This window comes from Oncorhynchus mykiss, chromosome 2 (assembly GCF_057628025.1).
Source record: "Oncorhynchus mykiss isolate SJ-2025 chromosome 2, ASM5762802v1, whole genome shotgun sequence".
In the NCBI taxonomy this organism is placed as follows: domain Eukaryota; kingdom Metazoa; phylum Chordata; class Actinopteri; order Salmoniformes; family Salmonidae; genus Oncorhynchus; species Oncorhynchus mykiss.
In genome coordinates this window covers 100,619,204-100,638,646 of record NC_143023.1, presented here as the reverse complement: position 1 = coordinate 100,638,646, position 19,443 = coordinate 100,619,204, and the positions used below count along the sequence as shown (strand labels likewise).

The 19,443-nt window shown below is 44.1% G+C and overlaps 1 protein-coding gene across 1 annotated transcript; it reads left to right on the top strand.

Moving 5' to 3' along the window:
• Nucleotides 1–6: 6 nt before the first annotated feature.
• On the top strand, nt 7–15,930 carry LOC118936890 (2-oxoglutarate receptor 1-like). Its single transcript, XM_090215636.1, has 8 exons — nt 7–27; nt 3,395–3,561; nt 6,337–6,422; nt 6,681–6,698; nt 10,294–10,660; nt 10,851–11,229; nt 14,245–14,302; nt 15,923–15,930. Exons 1-8 carry the CDS (start codon nt 7–9, stop codon nt 15,928–15,930), a joined length of 1,104 nt encoding a protein of 367 aa, XP_090071762.1.
• The last annotated feature ends 3,513 nt before the right edge of the window (nt 15,931–19,443 follow it).

Sequence of the window (19,443 nt, the reverse complement as noted above, 5' to 3'; positions counted from 1 at the left end):
CTTGACATGGGCAACAATCAACATCAAGTAAGTTGTCACCACCTTTAAAGTATCCAGACTAGAGGTTACTATAAGCGGCACTGAGGCTTTTCATTACCTTTGAGTGTGTTTCTATTCTTCCCTATAATGTCTACAGTGAGGGTCGTAATTATTAGCACGAAAAGTATTAAAGATTTGAATTCAACTGTTGGAATAATGCAAGGAAGTGTTTAGCCAGATTTGAATTCAACTGTTGGATTAATGCAAGGAAGTGTTTAGCCAGATTTGAATTCAACTGTTGGAATAATGCAAGGAAGTGTTTAGCCATACTGTGAACATACTGTAGGATGACAGTCTGGTTAAATGACTTCGATCAGGAGTTCTGTGGGAGTGTTTTGACTGAATGGAGAACGCTTGATTAACCGTGGCTATGATGTGCTGTGAAGCAGCATCGTGATCCGTGTGTCCTGTTTCATTAGATGAAGAGGTTCTCACCTTGCTCCTAGTGCCGTACCGGTCCTTCACCGCATCAACAGCGCTCTACAACAACTTTAAAATATGTGGTTTCAGCCATACAACTACATAAAAAAATTAAATTAAAATAAAACTGCTTACATGAGAAGTCATTGAATTGTAGTTAGTGAGGATTCAATCCAAGGCGTGCTAGAGAGCGAGGTACTATAGAGCAACAATACGCATTTTAAAAGGCCTTTTCTTCGATGTTTGCGGAGATCGCATTCATGGTAAATGTTGCGCATGTCAGCTCAAGCGTAAAGTAAGTAGCCTGCCTTAGCATAAAGTAAGTAGCCTGCCTAAGCGTAAAGTAAGTAGCCTGCCTAAGCGTAAAGTAAGTAGACTGTCTAAGCGTAAAGTAAGTAGCCTGTCTAAGCGTAAAGTAAGTAGCCTGCCTAAGCGTAAAGTAAGTAGCCTGCCTAAGCGTAATGTAAGTAGCCTGTCTAAGCGTAAAGTAAGTAGCCTGTCTAAGCGTAAAGTAAGTAGCCTGTCTAAGCGTAAAGTAAGTAGCCTGCCTAAGCGTAAAGTAAGTAGCCTGTCTAAGCGTAAAGTAAGTAGCCTGTCTAAGCGTAAAGTAAGTAGCCTGTCTAAGCGTAAAGTAAGTAGCCTGTCTAAGCGTAAAGTAAGTAGCCTGTCTAAGCGTAAAGTAAGTAGCCTGTCTAAGCGTAAAGTAAGTAGCCTGTCTAAGTGTAAAGTAAGTAGCCTGTCTAAGCGTAAAGTAAGTAGCCTGTCTAAGCGTAAAGTAAGTAGCCTGTCTAAGCGTAAAGTAAGTAGCCTGTCTAAGCGTAAAGTAAGTAGCCTGTCTAAGCGTAAAGTAAGTAGCCTGCCTAAGCGTAAAGTAAGTAGCCTGTCTAAGCGTAAAGTAAGTAGCCTGCCTAAGCGTAAAGTAAGTAGCCTGCCTAAGCGTAAAGTAAGTAGCCTGCCTAAGCGTAAAGTAAGTAGCCTGCCTAAGCGTAAAGTAAGTAGCCTGCCTAAGCGTAAAGTAAGTAGCCTGTCTAAGCGTAAAGTAAGTAGCCTGCCTAAGTGTAAAGTAAGTAAAGTAAGTAGCCTGCCTAAGCGTAAAGTAAGTAGCCTGCCTAAGCGTAAAGTAAGTAGCCTGCCTAAGCGTAAAGTAAGTAGCCTGTCTAAGCGTAAAGTAAGTAGCCTGTCTAAGCGTAAAGTAAGTAGCCTGCCTAAGTGTAAAGTAAGTAAAGTAAGTAGCCTGCCTAAGTGTAAAGTAAATTCTGCGCTGCACTATGAAGCACCTTGGACTGAATCCAGACCTTTACATACAGTGGGGAGAACAAGTATTTGATACACTGCGGATTTTGCAGGTTTTCCTACTTACAAAGCATGTAGAGGGCTGTAATTTTTTTTTATCATAGGTACATTTCAACTGTGAAAGACAGAATCTAAAACAAAAATCCAAAAATCACATTGTATGATTTTTAAGTAATTCATTTGCATTTTATTGCATGACATAAGTATTTGATCACCTACCAACCAGTAAGAATTCCGGCTCTCACAGACCTGTTAGTTTTTCGTTAAGAAGCCCTCCTGTTCTCCACTCATTACCTGTATTAACTGCATCTGTTTGAACTCATTACCTGTATAAAAGACACCTGTCCACACACTCAATCAAACAGACTCCAACCTCTCCACAATGGCCAAGACCAGAGAGCTGTGTAAGGACATCAGGGTTAAATTGTAGACCTACACAAGGCTGGGATGGGTTACAGGACAATAGGCAAGCAGCTTAGTGAGAAGGCACCAACTGTTGGCACAATTATTAGATAATGGAAGAAGTTCAAGATGACGGTCAATCACCCTCGGTCTGGAGCTCCATGCAAGATCTCACCTCGTGGGGCATCAATGATCATGAGGAAGGTGAGGGATCAGCCCAGAACTACACGGCAGGACCTGGTCAGTGACCTGAAGAGAGCTGGGACCACATTCTCAAAGAAAACCATTAGTAACACACTACGCCGTCATGGATTAAAATCCTGCAGCGCACGCAAGGTCCCCCTGCTCAAGCCAGCGCATGTCCAGGCCCGTCTGAAGTTTGCCAATGACCATCTGTAAGATCCAGAGGAGGAATGGGAGAAGGTCATGTGGTCTGATGAGACAAAAATAGAGCTTTTTGGTCTAAACTCCACTCGCCGTGTTTGGAGGAAGAAGAAGGATGAGTACAACCCCAAGATCACCATCCCAACCGTGAAGCATGGAGGTGGAAACATAATTCTTTGGGAATGCTTTTCTGCAAAGGGGACAGGACGACTGCACTGTATTGAGGGGAGGATGGATGGGGCCATGTATCGCGAGATCTTGGCCAACAACCTCCTTCCCTCAGTAAGAGCATTGAAGATGGGTCGTGGCTGGGTCTTCCATCATGACAATGACCCGAAACACACAGCCAGGGCAACTAAGGAGTGGCTCCGTAAGAAGCATCTCAAGGTCCTGGAGTGGCCTAGCCAGTCTCCAGACCTGAACCCAATAGAAAATCTTTGGAGGGAGCTGAAAGTCTGTATTGCCCAGCGACAGCCCCAAAACCTGAAGGATCTGGAGAAGGTCTGTATGGAGGAGTGGGCCAAAATCCCTGCTGCAGTGTGTGCAAACCTAGTCAAGAACTACAGGAAACGTATGACCTCTGTAATTGCAAACAAAGGTTTCTGTACCAAATATTAAGTTCTGGTTTTCTGATGTATCAAATACTTATGTCATGCAATAAAATGCAAATTAATTAAAAATCATACAATGTGATTTTCTGGATTTTTTTTAGATTCCTTCTCTCACAGTTGACGTGTACCTATGATAAAAATTACAGACCTCTACATGCTTTGTAAGTGGGAAAACCTGCAAAATCCGCAGTGTATCAAAAACTTGTTCTCCCCAATTGTAAGTCAATAACACTGTCTTCTTCCAGCCCCCAGAACGGGCCTTCTGTGACTTGTCCTCTCCGGGGCAGGAGGGCATCAGGGTGGTCCAGCTCTACCTGATGCCGGCCTTCTTCCTGGGGGTGTTGATACTGGGTCTCCCCCTCAACCTGCTCTCTCTCTGGATCTTCTTCCAACGCCTGAAACGCTGGTCCAGGTAGCTTAGTGGGGAGGCTGAAACACTGGTCCAAGTAGTCTAGAGGGGAGGCTGAAATACTGGTCCAAGTAGCCTAGAGGGGAGGCTGAAACACTGATCCAAGTAGCCTAGAGGGGAGACTGAAACACTGGTCCAGCTAGCCTAGAGGGGAGGCTGAAATACTGGTCCAAGTAGCCTAGAGGGGAGGCTGAAACACTGATCCAAGTAGCCTAGAGGGGAGACTGAAACACTGGTCCAGCTAGCCTAGAGGGGAGGCTGAAATACTGGTCCAAGTAGCCTAGAGGGGAGGCTGAAACACTGATCCAAGTAGCCTAGAGGGGAGGCTGAAACACTGATCCAAGTAGCCTAGAGGGGAGACTGAAACACTGGTCCAGCTAGCCTAGAGGGGAGGCTGAAATACTGGTCCAAGTAGCCTAGAGGTTAGAGGGATGGGCTGAAACACTGGTCCAAGTAGCCTAGAGGGGAGACTGAAACACTGGTCCAAGTAGCCTAGAGGTTAGAGGGATGGGCTGAAACACTGGTCCAAGTAGCCTAGAGGGGAGACTGAAACACTGGTCCAAGTAGCCTAGAGGTTAGAGGGGAGGCTGAAACACTGATCCAAGTAGCCTAGAGGTTAGAGGGGTGGGCTGAAACACTGGTCCAAGTAGCCTAGAGGGGAGACTGAAACACTGGTCCAAGTAGCCTAGAGGTTAGAGGGGAGGCTGAAACACTGATCCAAGTAGCCTAGAGGTTAGAGGGGTGGGCTGAAATACTGGTCCAAGTAGCCTAGAGGTTAGAGGGGAAGCTGAAACACTGGTCCAAGTAGCCTAGAGGTTAGAGGGGTGGGCTGAAACACTGGTCCAAGTAGCCTAGAGGTTAGAGGGGAGGCTGAAACACTGGTCCATGTAGCCTAGAGGTTAGAGGGGAGGCTGAAACACTGGTCCAAGTAGCCTAGAGGGGAGACTGAAACACTGGTCCAAGTAGCCTAGAGGGGAGGCTGAAACACTGATCCAAGTAGCCTAGAGGGGAGACTGAAACACTGGTCCAGCTAGCCTAGAGGGGAGGCTGAAATACTGGTCCAAGTAGCCTAGAGGGGAGGCTGAAACACTGGTCCATTTAGCCTAGCGGTTAGAGTGGTGGGCTGAAACACTGGTCCATTTAGCCTAGAGGTTAGAGGGGAGGCTGAAACACTGGTCCATGTAGCCTAGAGGTTAGAGGGGAGGCTGAAACACTGGTCCAAGTAGCCTAGAGGGGAGACTGAAACACTGGTCCAAGTAGCCTAGAGGGGAGACTGAAACACTGGTCCTAGTAGCCTAGAGGGGAGGCTGAAACACTGATCCAAGTAGCCTAGAGGGGAGACTGAAACACTGGTCCAGCTAGCCTAGAGGGGAGGCTGAAATACTGGTCCAAGTAGCCTAGAGGGGAGGCTGAAACGCTGGTCCAAGTAGCCTAGAGGTTAGAGGGGAGGCTGAAACACTGGTCCAAGTAGCCTAGAGGGGAGACTGAAACACTGGTCCAAGTAGCCTAGAGGGGAGACTGAAACACTGGTCCAAGTAGCCTAGAGGTTAGAGGGGTGGGCTGAAACGCTGGTCCAAGTAGCCTAGAGGTTAGAGGGGTGGGCTGAAATACTGGTCCAAGTAGCCTAGAGGGGAGGCTGAAACACTGGTCCAAGTAGCCTAGAGGGGAGGCTGAAACACTGGTCCAGGTAGCCTAGAGGGGAGGCTGAAACACTGGTCCAAGTAGCCTAGAGGGGAGGCTGAAACACTGGTCCAAGTAGCCTAGAGGGGAGGCTGAAACACTGGTCCAAGTAGCCTAGAGGGGAGGCTGAAATACTGGTCCAGGTAGCCTAGAGGTTAGAGGGGTGGGCTGAAACACTGGTCCAAGTAGCCTAGAGGGGAGGCTGAAACACTGGTCCAAGTAGCCTAGAGGGGAGGCTGAAACACTGGTCCAAGTAGTCTAGAGGGGAGACTGAAACACTGATCCAAGTAGCCTAGAGGTTAGAGGGGTGGGCTGAAACACTGGTCCAAGTAGTCTAGAGGGGAGGCTGAAACACTGGTCCAAGTAGTCTAGAGGGGAGGCTGAAACACTGATCCAAGTAGCCTAGAGGTTAGAGGGGTGGGCTGAAACACTGGTCCAAGTAGCCTAGAGGGGAGACTGAAACGCTGGTCCAAGTAGTCTAGAGGGGAGGCTGAAACACTGATCCAAGTAGCCTAGAGGGGAGACTGAAACACTGGTCCAAGTAGCCTAGAGGGGAGGCTGAAACACTGATCCAAGTAGCCTAGAGGGGAGACTGAAACACTGGTCCAAGTAGCCTAGAGGGGAGGCTGAAACACTGATCCAAGTAGCCTAGAGGGGAGACTGAAACGCTGGTCCAAGTAGTCTAGAGGGGAGGCTGAAACACTGATCCAAGTAGCCTAGAGGGGAGACTGAAACACTGGTCCAAGTAGCCTAGAGGGGAGGCTGAAACACTGGTCCATTTAGCCTAGAGGGGAGACTGAAACACTGATCCAAGTAGCCTAGAGGGGAGGCTGAAACACTGATCCATTTAGCCTTGAGGTTGGGATCTGAGGGATTTGACTACTAGAGTGTTGTTAGTGACAAATCCTAGCAATAAAGCATCTCCTGCTGTTGTGCCCTTGAGCAAGGCACTTCTTAACCCTTAAACTGCTCACTGCGTGCTGTACTGTATATGCTGTACTGTGGTGTGTGTGTGTGTGTGTGTGTGTCGGATGGGTTAGGCACAGTAGAAGACATATTTCTGGTCTAAATTCATAAAGTATTCTTCTTCTTCTTCAGGAGTAGTGTCCTGCTCTTCAACCTGGCCATGGCTGACACCCTTTGGCTGCTGGCTCTACCCTTCCTCATTCACTACCACCTAAACGGTTTGGATTTCATATCATTCATTTGACTATTTAAAAAAGACACAATTCAACCGCATAGATGGTGCCAGTCTGTTTGTGCTAGCATACCAAGTTGCCAACACTCTGTCATTTTTGGCTTATCAATGGCAGCAGTAGAGTTGACACAAAAACATCACAAAACAGATCTGGAACTAGTCTAGCGTGTAGATACACTTGCACTGCATTTAAAATCTTTGAGGATTAACGATCAAGTTTAACAACCATTGTGGTCCTCTTCAGGTCTCCACTGGGGTCTGGGTAAGTTAAGTAAATCCAATTGCCAATATTGTCTGTTGTTTTCATGTCCTGTATAGCGGTTGCGTTATGACGCAAGGCACGTTTGTATAACTGAGTGACTATCAGAGAGAGTGACATGTGACAAGAGGAAAACTGCTGATGTACAACCAAGTTTTGAAATTGCACCTTCGTGTATTATATAATTCTAACTCTCCACTGTAAGGAATCTATTCAATCAGATCCGCTGTAGCCGACATCCACATAGCCTTTGTTTTGGGAACGATATTCAGTATAGGAGGTGGAACTGCGCTAGAGTTGTCAAATCCACTAGTGGCTCCTGAAATTATACACCTGAAGCGGACATTGCCATTGGCTGCATGGAGTCACACCCCCTTGTTTTCAAGTTGGAACACTAGAATGTGAGGTTTAAACCTCATTTAGTATTATAGAAATCCTCATTATTTTGTTTCTTTATTTGGGGGGGGGGGGGGAATTGTTTTAAGATGGTTCTACTAAGATAACATGTGCAATTGTTTTAAGATGGATCTACTAAGATAACATGTGGAATTGTTTTAAGATGGTTCTACTAAGATAACATGTGGAATTGTTTTAAGATGGTTCTACTAAGATAACATGTGGAATTGTTTTAAGATGGTCATACCGTGGATCATTTATCTATTTGATTTAGAAGTTTAGGCCACCTTTAGGTATTAAAAAAAAACTATTTTAAAATGATTTGATAAATTATTGAATTTGGCCTTCACTACTATAGCCAATAGATACGCATTGAATAACACATTCATAAATGGCAACAAAAAAAATACACACACAAAAAAAATGATCATAAGGAGTAAGGTTTTGAAGTGTCTATCCAATATCTAGGAGAGATAAGAAAACTCAAGATAAATATGTTTCCAGAAAAACTCAAATGTAACACCTCTTTTTTTGTTGGCACAAAATGACCTTCGTACTTCCATTAATTTGTATGGGATGTGTCCCATGACACTTGTGAGGGTTGTAAAGCAAAACAGAGAACACCATCGTGTTCGTGAGTCTCATCTTTCCATAGAGTGGTCATATGTGACCCGTTTCAGGAAACTATGTGCATGTCGCGAGTCACTACTTCACACAAGAGCCATTTGAAAGTAATATATATATATTTATTTTTGTTGATCAAAATGCGTTTTTTGGGTAGAAATGCCTTCTGGGACATGTGAACTTTCATGTGCCTTAATAACAGACATGTATGCCATCTGTAAATACGAATAAAATTGTTCAAATTACGAGCCCAGTTGGTTAAGCCACTAAAACAATACAGCCACCTTCCTGCTAGCCATGATTGGCTGAGATAATAAGTGGGCTGGACATGCCAAGAGATGAGTTCGGATTGGTCTGCCATATAGCACGCTTCTGTCTATTTTAGCTGGTTAGATTGTGTAGGTAGTCCTGTCTAACGCAGCATTTAAAAAATATATTGCTTACTATACTGCATAAGTGTTCTCCACTTTCTAGAGGGCCGAGTTTTGAAAATCAGTGGAATTAGAGTAGCTAAGGAGATGGAGAAAACACCTGTCTACAGATTACGCCTTCAAACTAAGGGCAACCGTGGCATCAGTGAGAAGAGAAGGAGAAGCGTCCAACCATGATGTATAAGATAGTCTAACTAGCTTCAGTTGAAGTCAGACGTTTACATACAGCTTAGCCAAATACATTTAAACTCAGTTTTTCACAATTCCTGACATTTAATCCTAGTAAAAATTCCCTGTTTTAGGTCAGTTAGGATCACCACTTTATTTTAAGAATGTGAAATGTCAGAATAATACTAGAGAGAATGATTTATTTCAGCTTTTATTTCTTTCATCACATTCCCAGTGGGTCAGAAGATTACATACACTCAATTAGTATTTGGTAGCATTGCCTTTAAATTGTTAACTTGGGTCAAACGTTTCGGGTAGCCTTCCACAAGCTTCCCACAATAAGTAGGGTGAATTTTGGCCCATTCCTCCTGACAGAGCTGGTGTAACTAACTGCCTCCTTGCTCGCACACGCTTTTTCAGTTCTGCCCACAAATTTCTATGGGATTGAGGTCAGGGCTTTGTGATGGCCACTCCAATACCTTGACTTTGTTGTCTTTAAGCCATTTTGCCACAACTTTGGAAGTATGCTTGGGGTCATTGTCCATTTGGAAGACCCATTTGCGACCAAGCTTTAACTTCCTGACTGATGTCTTGAGATGTTGCTTCAATATATCCACATCATTTTCCTTCCTCATGTAGCCATCTATTTTGTGAAGTGCACTAGTCTCTCCTGCAGAAAAGCACCCCCACAACATGATGCTGCCACCCCCGTGCTTCACGGTTGGGATGGTGTTCTTCGGCTTGCAAGTCTCCCAAACATAACTAACAATGGTAATTATGGCCAAACAGTTCTATTTTTGTTTCATCAGACCAGAGGACATTTCTCCAAAAAGTATGATCTTTGTCCCCATGTGCAGTTGCAAACCGTAGTCTGGCTTTTTATGCCGGTTTCGGAGCAGTGGCTTCTTCCTTGCTGAGCGGCCTTTCAGGTAATGTCGATATAGGACTCGTACTGTGGATATAGATACTTTTGTACCTGTTTCCTCCAGCATCTTCACGAGGTCCTTTGCTGTTGCTCTGGGACTGATTTGCACATTTCACACCAAAGTATATTCATCTCTAGGAGAAGAAAGTGTTTCCTTCCTGAGCGCTGCGTGGTCCCATGGTGTTTATTATTGCGTACTCTTGTTTGTACAGATGAACGTGATGCCTTCAGGTGTTTGGAAATTGTCCCCAAGGATGAACCAGACTTGTGGAGGTCTACAATTTTTTTTCTGATGTCTTGGCTGATTTCTTTTGATTTTCCCATGATGTCAAGTAAAGAGGCACTGAGTTTGAAGGTAGTCCTTGAAATACATCCACAGGTACACCTCCAATTGACTCAAATTATGTCAATTAGCCTATCAGAAGCTTCTAAAGCCATAGCATCATTTTCTGGAATTTTCCAAGCTGTTTAAAAGGCACAGTCAACTTAGTGTATGTAAACTTCTGACCCACTGGAATTGTGATACAGTGAATTATAAGTGAAATAATCTGCAAACAATTGTTGGAAAAATGACTTATGTCATGCACAAAGTAGATGTCCTAACCGACTTGTCAAAACTATAGTTTGTTAACAAGAAATTTGTGGAGTGGTTGAAAAAGGAGTTTTAATGACTCCAACCTAAGTCTATGTAAACTTCCAACTTCAACTGTAGATTGACAGGTGAATTAAGCTTAAGGATTTGTTTTTTTGTTTTTTTGCATATTTATTTTTATATAGCCTACACTTTCTCGCTCTGAACTTCTATCACAAGTGGGGCGGGTGTGGGTTCTTGACAATGATCACCTATTTGACAGCTCCAAGCAGTTCCACCACATCTAACACTGCCAAAACATCTGCTATGCGGGTGTCTGTTATCGCTGGTTAACACTTGATCTGATGGAATCTTAGTCTAAATTGAGACCCGACTGAGTTCCACATTTTTTATAAAAATTCAAAATCAAATCTCAAAAGGATCACCTAGTTCCATACCTACGGACTGTTTGTCTAATTTTAGGTGTGTCGCTCTGCAAGACCCTTCGGTTGCTCTACCACAACTACTTCTACCTCAGCATCTTCTTCGTTTCCTGCGTTAGCGTGGACCGCTATCTCGCCATCGTCCACCCGCTGCGCTCTGTGGTGTTACTCGGCCGCCGGCAGACCTGTTTCCTCTGTGCCGTTATCTGGGCGATTTCCATGGTGATAAGTGTCCCTGTAGCTCACATGACTTTGCTACAACATTGCCCCGGAGACAATAATCGTACCGTGTGTACCCTGTATATGTTACTGGACGACACTGAGGAGAGCCTACCCTACTCAATCTGCTGTACCACCATCGGCTTCCTCTTCCCTCTAAACTCCATCTGTTACTGTTGCCTCCGCAGGTGGTTACCCATTCAATTATTGGTTGATTGGTTGATTTACTGATTGATTGATCCTGATTTATTAAATTATTGGAAACACAGCCTATAATATAGAGTGTTTGATTTGGCTATATTTCTTTCTTTTAATATATTATATATACTATTCTGTCAAACAACACCTCTCCAACGTGCTTTTTTTTTGTCTCCACAGCATCAGGGAGCTGCGCCTCCGCAGCCGCCGGCCACAGGTACACCTCCACAAAAACAAGGGGCGACGTCTCCGTCTTATCCGCGTGTTGACCGCCGTGCTGACCCTCTTTGCCCTGTTCTACCTGCCCTACCACCTAAGCAGGAACGCGGCCATCGTGATGCATGCCATGTACCTGGGCAGGCCGGCGTTCTGGCAGCCCGTAGACCTGGCATTCTGCCTGGAGATCTGTCTATGTAGCCTGAATACCTGTGTCAACCCGCTGTTTACTTGCTTCGTGGGACGGCAGTTTAGAAAGGAGTTCCAGGATACCTTTGGGTTCGCTTGGCTGCAGCTTTGGAAGAGTCAACGACAGCAATCAGCGGTGAATCATGTGACGTCAGTAACAGGGTTGTTTGAGAGAAAGAGGAACCAGAGGACCATAGGGCATGAGAGAGAGGGGCATGGTGGCCAGGGTTTGGCTGCTGTCACTCCACTGTGAATGCTGAAGGATCAGACCATGGTATATGACCATCTCAATTATTTAAAAAATCCATCTTCTCCCCATCGCCTCCCTTGATTGGAAAATACTTGGCGGGGGGAGGGGGGGGGGTTGTCTTTATAGCAGCTGGACCACACAGATGATCAGATCTCAGACACAATGCCTGAGGAAGTTCTTTACATCTTAAAAATCACAGCAACGACCCTGTCTGTGGGTGGTTATCTGTGTGATACAGCAACGAACCTGTCTGTGGGTGGTTGTCTTCCTTACTTTATTTTGTACTGAGCATGGAATTGGTATGAATGTCACTTTTAGGTAGTCCTGAGGCATGGTCCAAGGGCTCAGGCCCTCAGGGAGGGGATAACTCTATAGAAGAAAACCCTGCCTCCAGCTGTTTGCTTAGAAATTCTAGGGACAATAAGGAGGCCTGCATCTTGTGAAAGTAGCGTACTTGTAGGCATGTACGGCAGGACCAAATCAGAGAGATGGGTAGGGGCAAGAAACACTTTGTAAGTTAGCAGTAAAACCTTGAAATCAGCCCTAGCCTGATTAGTCTAATCTAGAAGTGACTAAAGCATGAATTCGTTTTTCTGCATAATTTTTGGGCAAAAAGTTGCAGAGTTATGCAATGTTACGAAGATGGAAAAAGCTGCCCTTAAAATATTCTACATCGAGGTCCAGAGTAACGCCGAGGTTCTTCACAGTTTTATTTGAGACGACTGTACAACCATTGAGATTAATTGTCAGAATCCAACAGCAGATCGCTTTGTTTCTTGGGACCTAGAACCATCTGGACGTAGAACTAACAGAACTCTGTTTTGTCTGCCATCCACTTCCATATGTCTGAAACACAGACTTCCTGGGTAGGCAATTAGGTGGGGTTCACCATGTTTTATCGAAATGTACAGCTGCGTGTCGTCCTCATAGCCTGGGAGTAGGTTTATGACAGTCATAAATACCTCTTCCCCCCTTTTTCCTCTCTCTAACCTACTGATGTTACCTTTGCAAAACCCTTGGTTAACATAGAGATTCTGGGAACATCAGAAGGTGGGGGGAAATGAACTATATTCTGGTAATCAGACCAATTGAACATATGCGGTGGTACTTAATGAATATGATGTCAGTTCGGTGGTCATCTGAGACATTCTCATCAATGATAAGATGACATAAACTCTACAGTGGAAAGTCTACACCTCAGAGTTATCGGATTCACATGGAATTGTTGTTCAATTTAACTGTTTGAATATGAAATTATTCGTGATGGGATGAAATGTGATTTTAACTTCTAAAATGTGAGATTTGGGTTTTCATAAGGTCTCTGCTCAATCAGTGGCCCGCCCCTGTGAAGGGACATGGGCTATAAAACTGTTCAAACACGCCCTCCTCTCCCTTTCTATATAAAGCCTTGACGACAATATAACCTCCTGTTCCGAGGATGTGAGGACGACGGTCCGATGTCAGAATGGTTCAGATAATAACTACAGAACGAAGCCAACATCAGCGTGAGCTTTGGTTGCGAATGGTATGAACTTTGAACTCTTATTCACTACAGAAGTGATACCTCCTAGCCGTTGAGTTAGCAACAGCAGCTGCAAACGCAGGTTAGGAAGGAACAGACAGAGTATCCCTTCTACCACACAACGACGTTACTACAAAGGACTCTTCAAAGGACTCGGTTGGACAACACGGCCTTCCATCTACCACCAAACTTCCTACCACCAACCAACCTTCCGAAGCGCAGCTCAGAGTAAATATTTATTGCATTTTCCTTTTCCAAATGGGCAGTAATTTTGAATGCATCTTCCCGCTCCTTCACTCAAAACCAGCCCCTTTTCTTTTGTGTCACCAGCTGTCATATCTGTTCCGCCCTCTAGGGACGTTTTCCTTTATGACGTAATTTGTAATCAAGTTATGATTTAATTATGTGTATGTGTAATTCTGTGACATTAGTTAGGTATTTAGTAAATAAATCATTAAACCCAATTTTGTATTGCTGACTCAACTTGTTAGCCAGGGTTCGTGCAGATAACCAAGAATTTACAACTTTCAGATGAGACTGAATTAAGACTGACTGACTGACTGACTGACTGGCTGACTGGCTGACTGGCTGGCTGACTGACTGACTGACTGACTGGCTGACTGGCTGACTGGCTGACTGGCTGACTGACTGACTGGCTGACTGACTGGCTGACTGGCTGACTGGCTGCGCACCAGGAACATCCTCTCTACTACCACCGTCAGGAAGATCATGAACTGTGGAGGTGAGTGCTACATAGGGACTTCATAATGGCTACATATGGACTTCATAATGGCTACATAGGGACTTCATAATGGCTACATAGGGACTTCATAAGGGCTACATAGGGACTTCATAATGACTACATAATGACTTCATAAGGGCTACATAGGGACTTCACAAGGACTTCGTAAGGGCTACATAGGGACTTTAGAAGGACCTCATAATGACTACATAGTGACTTCATACGGGCTACATAGGGACTTCGTAACATTTTCATAATCTATACAGAACAACCTGTCTCCTACCAATGTCAGGAAGATCATGAACTGTGGAGATAGGATAAGCTACATAAGGACTTCATAATAGATTCCTAACCGATACATAACACCAAGAACATCACTGATCCAGGTCTCCAAGGATAATAACTACGCTGTATGGGCCAAACCAACACACTTTACTCTTACTCACAGTTTTAATTGCAATGATTGTGATATGACACATTTTTTTTTTTTTTTACTATAACTAGTGTAGTTTCAATGCACTGATTGAAACTATTGTGTAAAATAATCTGCTAAACGGTCAAACATAAGAGAATGATCATGTGTTGTTGCCTGTGTGTAGGGGGTTTGAAATGGAGGCCATCTTTGCTTCTTGTGGTTTGTTTCTCTCACACCAAGGTTGTGGCCATCTCTTTCCAGGCCCTGGCAGTCGGCTTCAGTGGCTTTGCTATATCAGGTGAGTACCAGAAAGTATTTTAAGATCTATGGTCTGGATTAAGATACACTATTACGTTTGTGAACATTCAGGGCCAGTAGTCACAGATTAAGTTTAGTCCTGCACAGTGGATCATCTCCATGCAAATACCTTTTGTAGTCCAGGATTAGGTTTGCGTCTTTAAAAGCCAATGTTCTACAACAATGGATCAGATTGTATGGTCTTATTCTACTGTAGGAAATAAATCAATGTCTGAGGGTGCTGCAGGTACAAGATATCCCCGATCTCAGCAGCATTACTGGGACTGGTCAGAGGTCGATAATCTATCGTGTCACATCTCTGTAACAGACTGAACCAACGGAGAAAAATACAAATTACCTTGTGCTAATCAAATCTATAATTAAATACAGATCAATAATGGTAAGCACATCTTAGGAAAGAATGTTAAGTAGCCACTCCTTGCGCAGCACACAACAAGACCAATGTACTTGTCACGTTCTGACCCTAGTTATTTGGGGCGGCAGGTTGCAAGTTCAAATCCCACGAGCTGACAAGGTACACATCTGTCGTTCTGCCCCTGAACAGGCAGTTAACCCACTGTTCCTAGGCTGTCATTGAAAATAATAATTTGTTCTTAACTGACTTGCCTAGTAAAATAAAGGTAAAATAAAAAATGTATTGTGTTAATTGTTTGTTTTAGTTGGTCAGGATGTGAGTTGGGTGAGCATTCTATATTTTGTGTTTCTAGGTTGGTTTTCTGTGTTCGGCCTAGTATGGTTCTCAATCAGAGGCAGGTGTCGTTAGTTGTCTCTGATTGAGAATCATACTTTAGGTAGCCTGGGTTTCACTGTTTGTTGGTGGGTGGTTGTTTCCGTGTCTGTGGTTTTCGGTTTAGGTTATTCACTTTACGTTTATTGTTTTTGTATGGAGTGTTCAGCTTATGTGTTTAAATAAACAACCATGGACACTTACCACGCCACATATTGGTCCTGGTCATACACCGGAGAATTCACAGACGCTCTTGTTGGTCTCTTACGAGACTAAAGGTGAATGTATTTCTTTCATTTAAAACCACTTGAAAACCAGGATGTTGAAACTGTTTGAAGTTATGTTCCCCAGGACGTCCAGGGGCCATTTATTTGTTTAGCTGTGTTATGGCTACATTTTATTTTTTACCAGAGACAGAGACACACGCCTCTTCTCCACTCCTCTCTGTCCCTCAGCTCTCCAGTGCCCTGCACTCTCTCTCTCTTTATGGCCATGTCTGAAGTTCCCCTACTACGTCTAGTCTTTATGAGTTGTCCCTGTATCTGTCTGCAGTTGTGCCAAAATTACATGCTCTTGTTGTTCTCTTACAGATTACATGCTACACATTAATTTTTTTTATTTTTACACACACACCTCTTTCAATGGTTTAATTTTTTTATTTTTTTTATTTTTACAACGCACATACCTGTCATGTTCTTTCCTGTATTTGAATATTTATGAAATTATGTTTTCATAGTCAGTAGTTTCAGTTGTTTATTAATATCTCATTTAGACTGAATCTGCTTATTTCTTTCCTACACCTTTTGCAGACGAGATGAAAGTAAAAACACATTCTCTTCCTAATTAGTTCTCTCTCCACCTGTATTTTGTCAGGCCAGTGAACATGATGGTAAACTGTACTATTTGTATGGACCCTAGGTTACCCTGTGTTATCATATTAACTGTCGTATAACCTTAATTAGTGCTCCCGCTCACCTGGTGCACCATGCCAGGTGTGTATAATACTGACGTTAATGGGAGAGGGAAGGGGTTAAGGTGTGGTCTTTACTCCCAAATGTCACTTAAATATAACTTCCAAATGAAGAGAGACAATGATACATAAAGTAATCTGGGGGAGAAAAAAAAATAAAAATAATCTTAAAAGAGCCGTTTCACTCCACAGCATACTGCCATGGGACTTCACCTGCTGGCGACGAGAAGTAGGTGGTCACCTTCTCCCTCACCTGGAGTGCCTGTCTGGGGGCGTTGTTGGCACCCGGTGACATCAGGTTGGTGACCATTTGGCGTGCCCATCTCCATCCGGAGCGGCTCCTGGAATGACCTCCGCAGGTAGTTGTGGAGAACACTGGAATGACCTCCGCAGGAAGTTGTGGAAAACACTGGAATGACCTCCGCAGGAAGTTGTGGAGAACACTGGAATGACCTCCGCAGGTAGTTGTGGAGAACACTGGAATGACCTCCGCAGGTAGTTGTGGAGAACACATGTGGCCTTCACCCAGGCATCAACGTTTGAGGGGCTGAGACCAAGCACTCTCCAATACATTCTCCATCGGGCTTCCAAAATCCCAAAGGCGCATTCAACAACTAACCTTGCCCTGGACAGTCGTTTGTTGAAGATCCTTACAGGCTTTGGCAATGGCAGCTGGCATCCAGCGTAGGGCTTCATGAGGTTGGGTCTTAAAGGGAAGGCCTCGTGAGGTTGGGTCTTAAAGGGAAGGCCTCGTGAGGTTGGGTCTTAAAGGGAAGGCCTCGTGAGGTTGGGTCTTAAAGGGAAGGCCTCATGAGGTTGGGTCTTAAAGGGAAGGCCTCATGAGGTTGGGTCTTAAAGGGAAGGCTTCATGAGGTTGGGTCTTAAAGGGAAGGCCACGTGAGGTTGGGTCTTAAAGGGAAGGCCTCGTGAGGTTGGGTCTTAAAGGGAAGGCCTCGTCGCCGTCGAAGACGTGGGGAACAGGTCCCAGGTCTTCAGCTCCAGGGAGTGATGCAGGTGGTGGAATCTCCAGGGTGCCATCCTGAAGTGCCTGGCCGAAGGCAGAGTCCCGGAGGGTCACGCCATCACCTCCCTTGTCGTAAGCACCAACATCGACAACACGGAAACAGTAGATGGCATCTACTACAGCCAAGAGTACAACTGAATATGTACCCTTGTAGTTGTAGAATGGCGAACCTGAGCAAGGTGGAGCCAGGATTACTACATGTTTCCCGTCAATGGAGCCAAGACAGTTGGGGAAATTCCACCTCTCCAGGATCTCGGCAGCGATGGCTTCCTCCTTGGGGACAGGCATGTATTCACCAACCAGACAGTCCCAAATGACTTGTGCCACAGAGGGGACAATGCCTGCCACCGTGGACCGTCCAACTCGGAAACTGAATCCTATGGTCCTGTAGGAGTCCCCTGTCGCCAAGAATCTAAAATATAATTCAAAATAATGATCAATATTGTGTGTAACCCACATATTATATCTACTCATATACAGTGCCTTGCGAAAGTATTCGGCCCCCTTGAACTTTGCGACCTTTTGCCACATTTCAGGCTTCAAACATAAAGATATAAAACTGTATTTTTTTGTGAAGAATCAACAACAAGTGGGACACAATCATGAAGTGGAACGACATTTATTGGATATTTCAAACTTTTTTAACAAATCAAAAACTGAAAAATTGGGCGTGCAAAATTATTCAGCCCCTTTACTTTCAGTGCAGCAAACTCTCTCCAGAAGTTCAGTGAGGATCTCTGAATGATCCAATGTTGACCTAAATGACTAATGATGATAAATACAATCCACCTGTGTGTAATCAAGTCTCCGTATAAATGCACCTGCACTGTGATAGTCTCAGAGGTCCGTTAAAAGCGCAGAGAGCATCATGAAGAACAAGGAACACACCAGGCAGGTCCGAGATACTGTTGTGAAGAAGTTTAAAGCCGGATTTGTATACAAAAAGATTTCCCAAGCTTTAAACATCCCAAGGAGCACTGTGCAAGCGATAATATTGAAATGGAAGGAGTATCAGACCACTGCAAATCTACCAAGACCTGGCCGTCCCTCTAAACTTTCAGCTCATACAAGGAGAAGACTGATCAGAGATGCAGCCAAGAGGCCCATGATCACTCTGGATGAACTGCAGAGATCTACAGCTGAGGTGGGAGACTCTGTCCACAGGACAACAATCAGTCGTATATTACACAATTCTGGCCTTTATGGAAGAGTGGCAAGAAGAAAGCCATTTCTTAAAGATATCCATAAAAAGTGTTGTTTAAAGTTTGCCACAAGCCACCTGGGAGACACACCAAACATGTGGAAGAAGGTGCTCTGGTCAGATGAAACCAAAATTGAACTTTTTGGCAACAATGCAAAACGTTATGTTTGGCGTAAAAGCAACACAGCTGAACACACCATCCCCACTGTCAAACATGGTGGTGGCAGCATCATGGTTTGGGCCTGCTTTTCTTCAGCAGGGACAGGGAAGATGGTTAAAATTGATGGGAAGATGGATGGAGCCAAATACAGGACCATTCTAGAAGAGAACCTGATGGAGTCTGCAAAAGACCTGAGACTGGGACGGAGATTTGTCTTCCAACAAGACAATGATCCAAAACATAAAGCAAAAGCTACAATGGAATGGTTCAAAAATAAACATATCCAGGTATTAGAATGGCCAAGTCAAAGTCCAGACCTGAATCCAATCGAGAATCTGTGGAAAGAACTGAAAACTGCTGTTCACAAATGCTCTCCATCCAACCTCACTGAGCTCGAGCTGTTTTGCAAGGAGGAATGAGAAAAAATGTCAGTCTCTCGATGTGCAAAACTGATAGAGACATACCCCAAGCGACTTACAGCTGTAATCGCAGCAAAAGGTGGCGCTACAAAGTATTAACTTAAGGGGGCTGAATAATTTTGCACGCCCAATTTTTCAGTTTTTGATTTGTTAAAAAAGTTTGAAATATCCAATAAATGTCGGTCCACTTCATGATTGTGTCCCACTTGTTGTTGATTCTTCACAAAAAAGATACAGTTTTATATCTTTATGTTTGAAGCCTGACATGTGGCAAAAGGTCGCAAAGTTCAAGGGGGCCGAATACTTTCGCAAGGCACTGTAGCTACCTCATGACTGCTTATTTTGCTTTACTAATTATATTGTAATACTCATCAACCATCATTAACAATGCCTTAAAACAGTACAATTCAGTCTATGACTATATCAATAAACTGTAGTCCAGGCCAACTCTACTCTTAGAAAGAATAGTACTGTCTACTTAAAAGGGTTCTCTGGCTGTCCCCATAGGAGATCCCTTTTGGGTTCCAGGTAGTACCTCTTTTGGTTCAAAGTAGAACCCTATTGGGTTCCATGTATTAAGTATTATACCTGGAACCAAAAATGGTTATTCTATGGGGAAA

Coding starts and splice junctions, on each gene's coding strand:
- LOC118936890 (XM_090215636.1), top strand. CDS start 7: ATGGGCAACAATCAACATCAA. Junction 28..3,394: donor TGGGCAACAATCAACATCAA/GTAAGTTGTCAC, acceptor GTCTTCTTCCAG/CCCCCAGAACGGGCCTTCTG. Junction 10,661..10,850: donor TGTTACTGTTGCCTCCGCAG/GTGGTTACCCAT, acceptor TTGTCTCCACAG/CATCAGGGAGCTGCGCCTCC.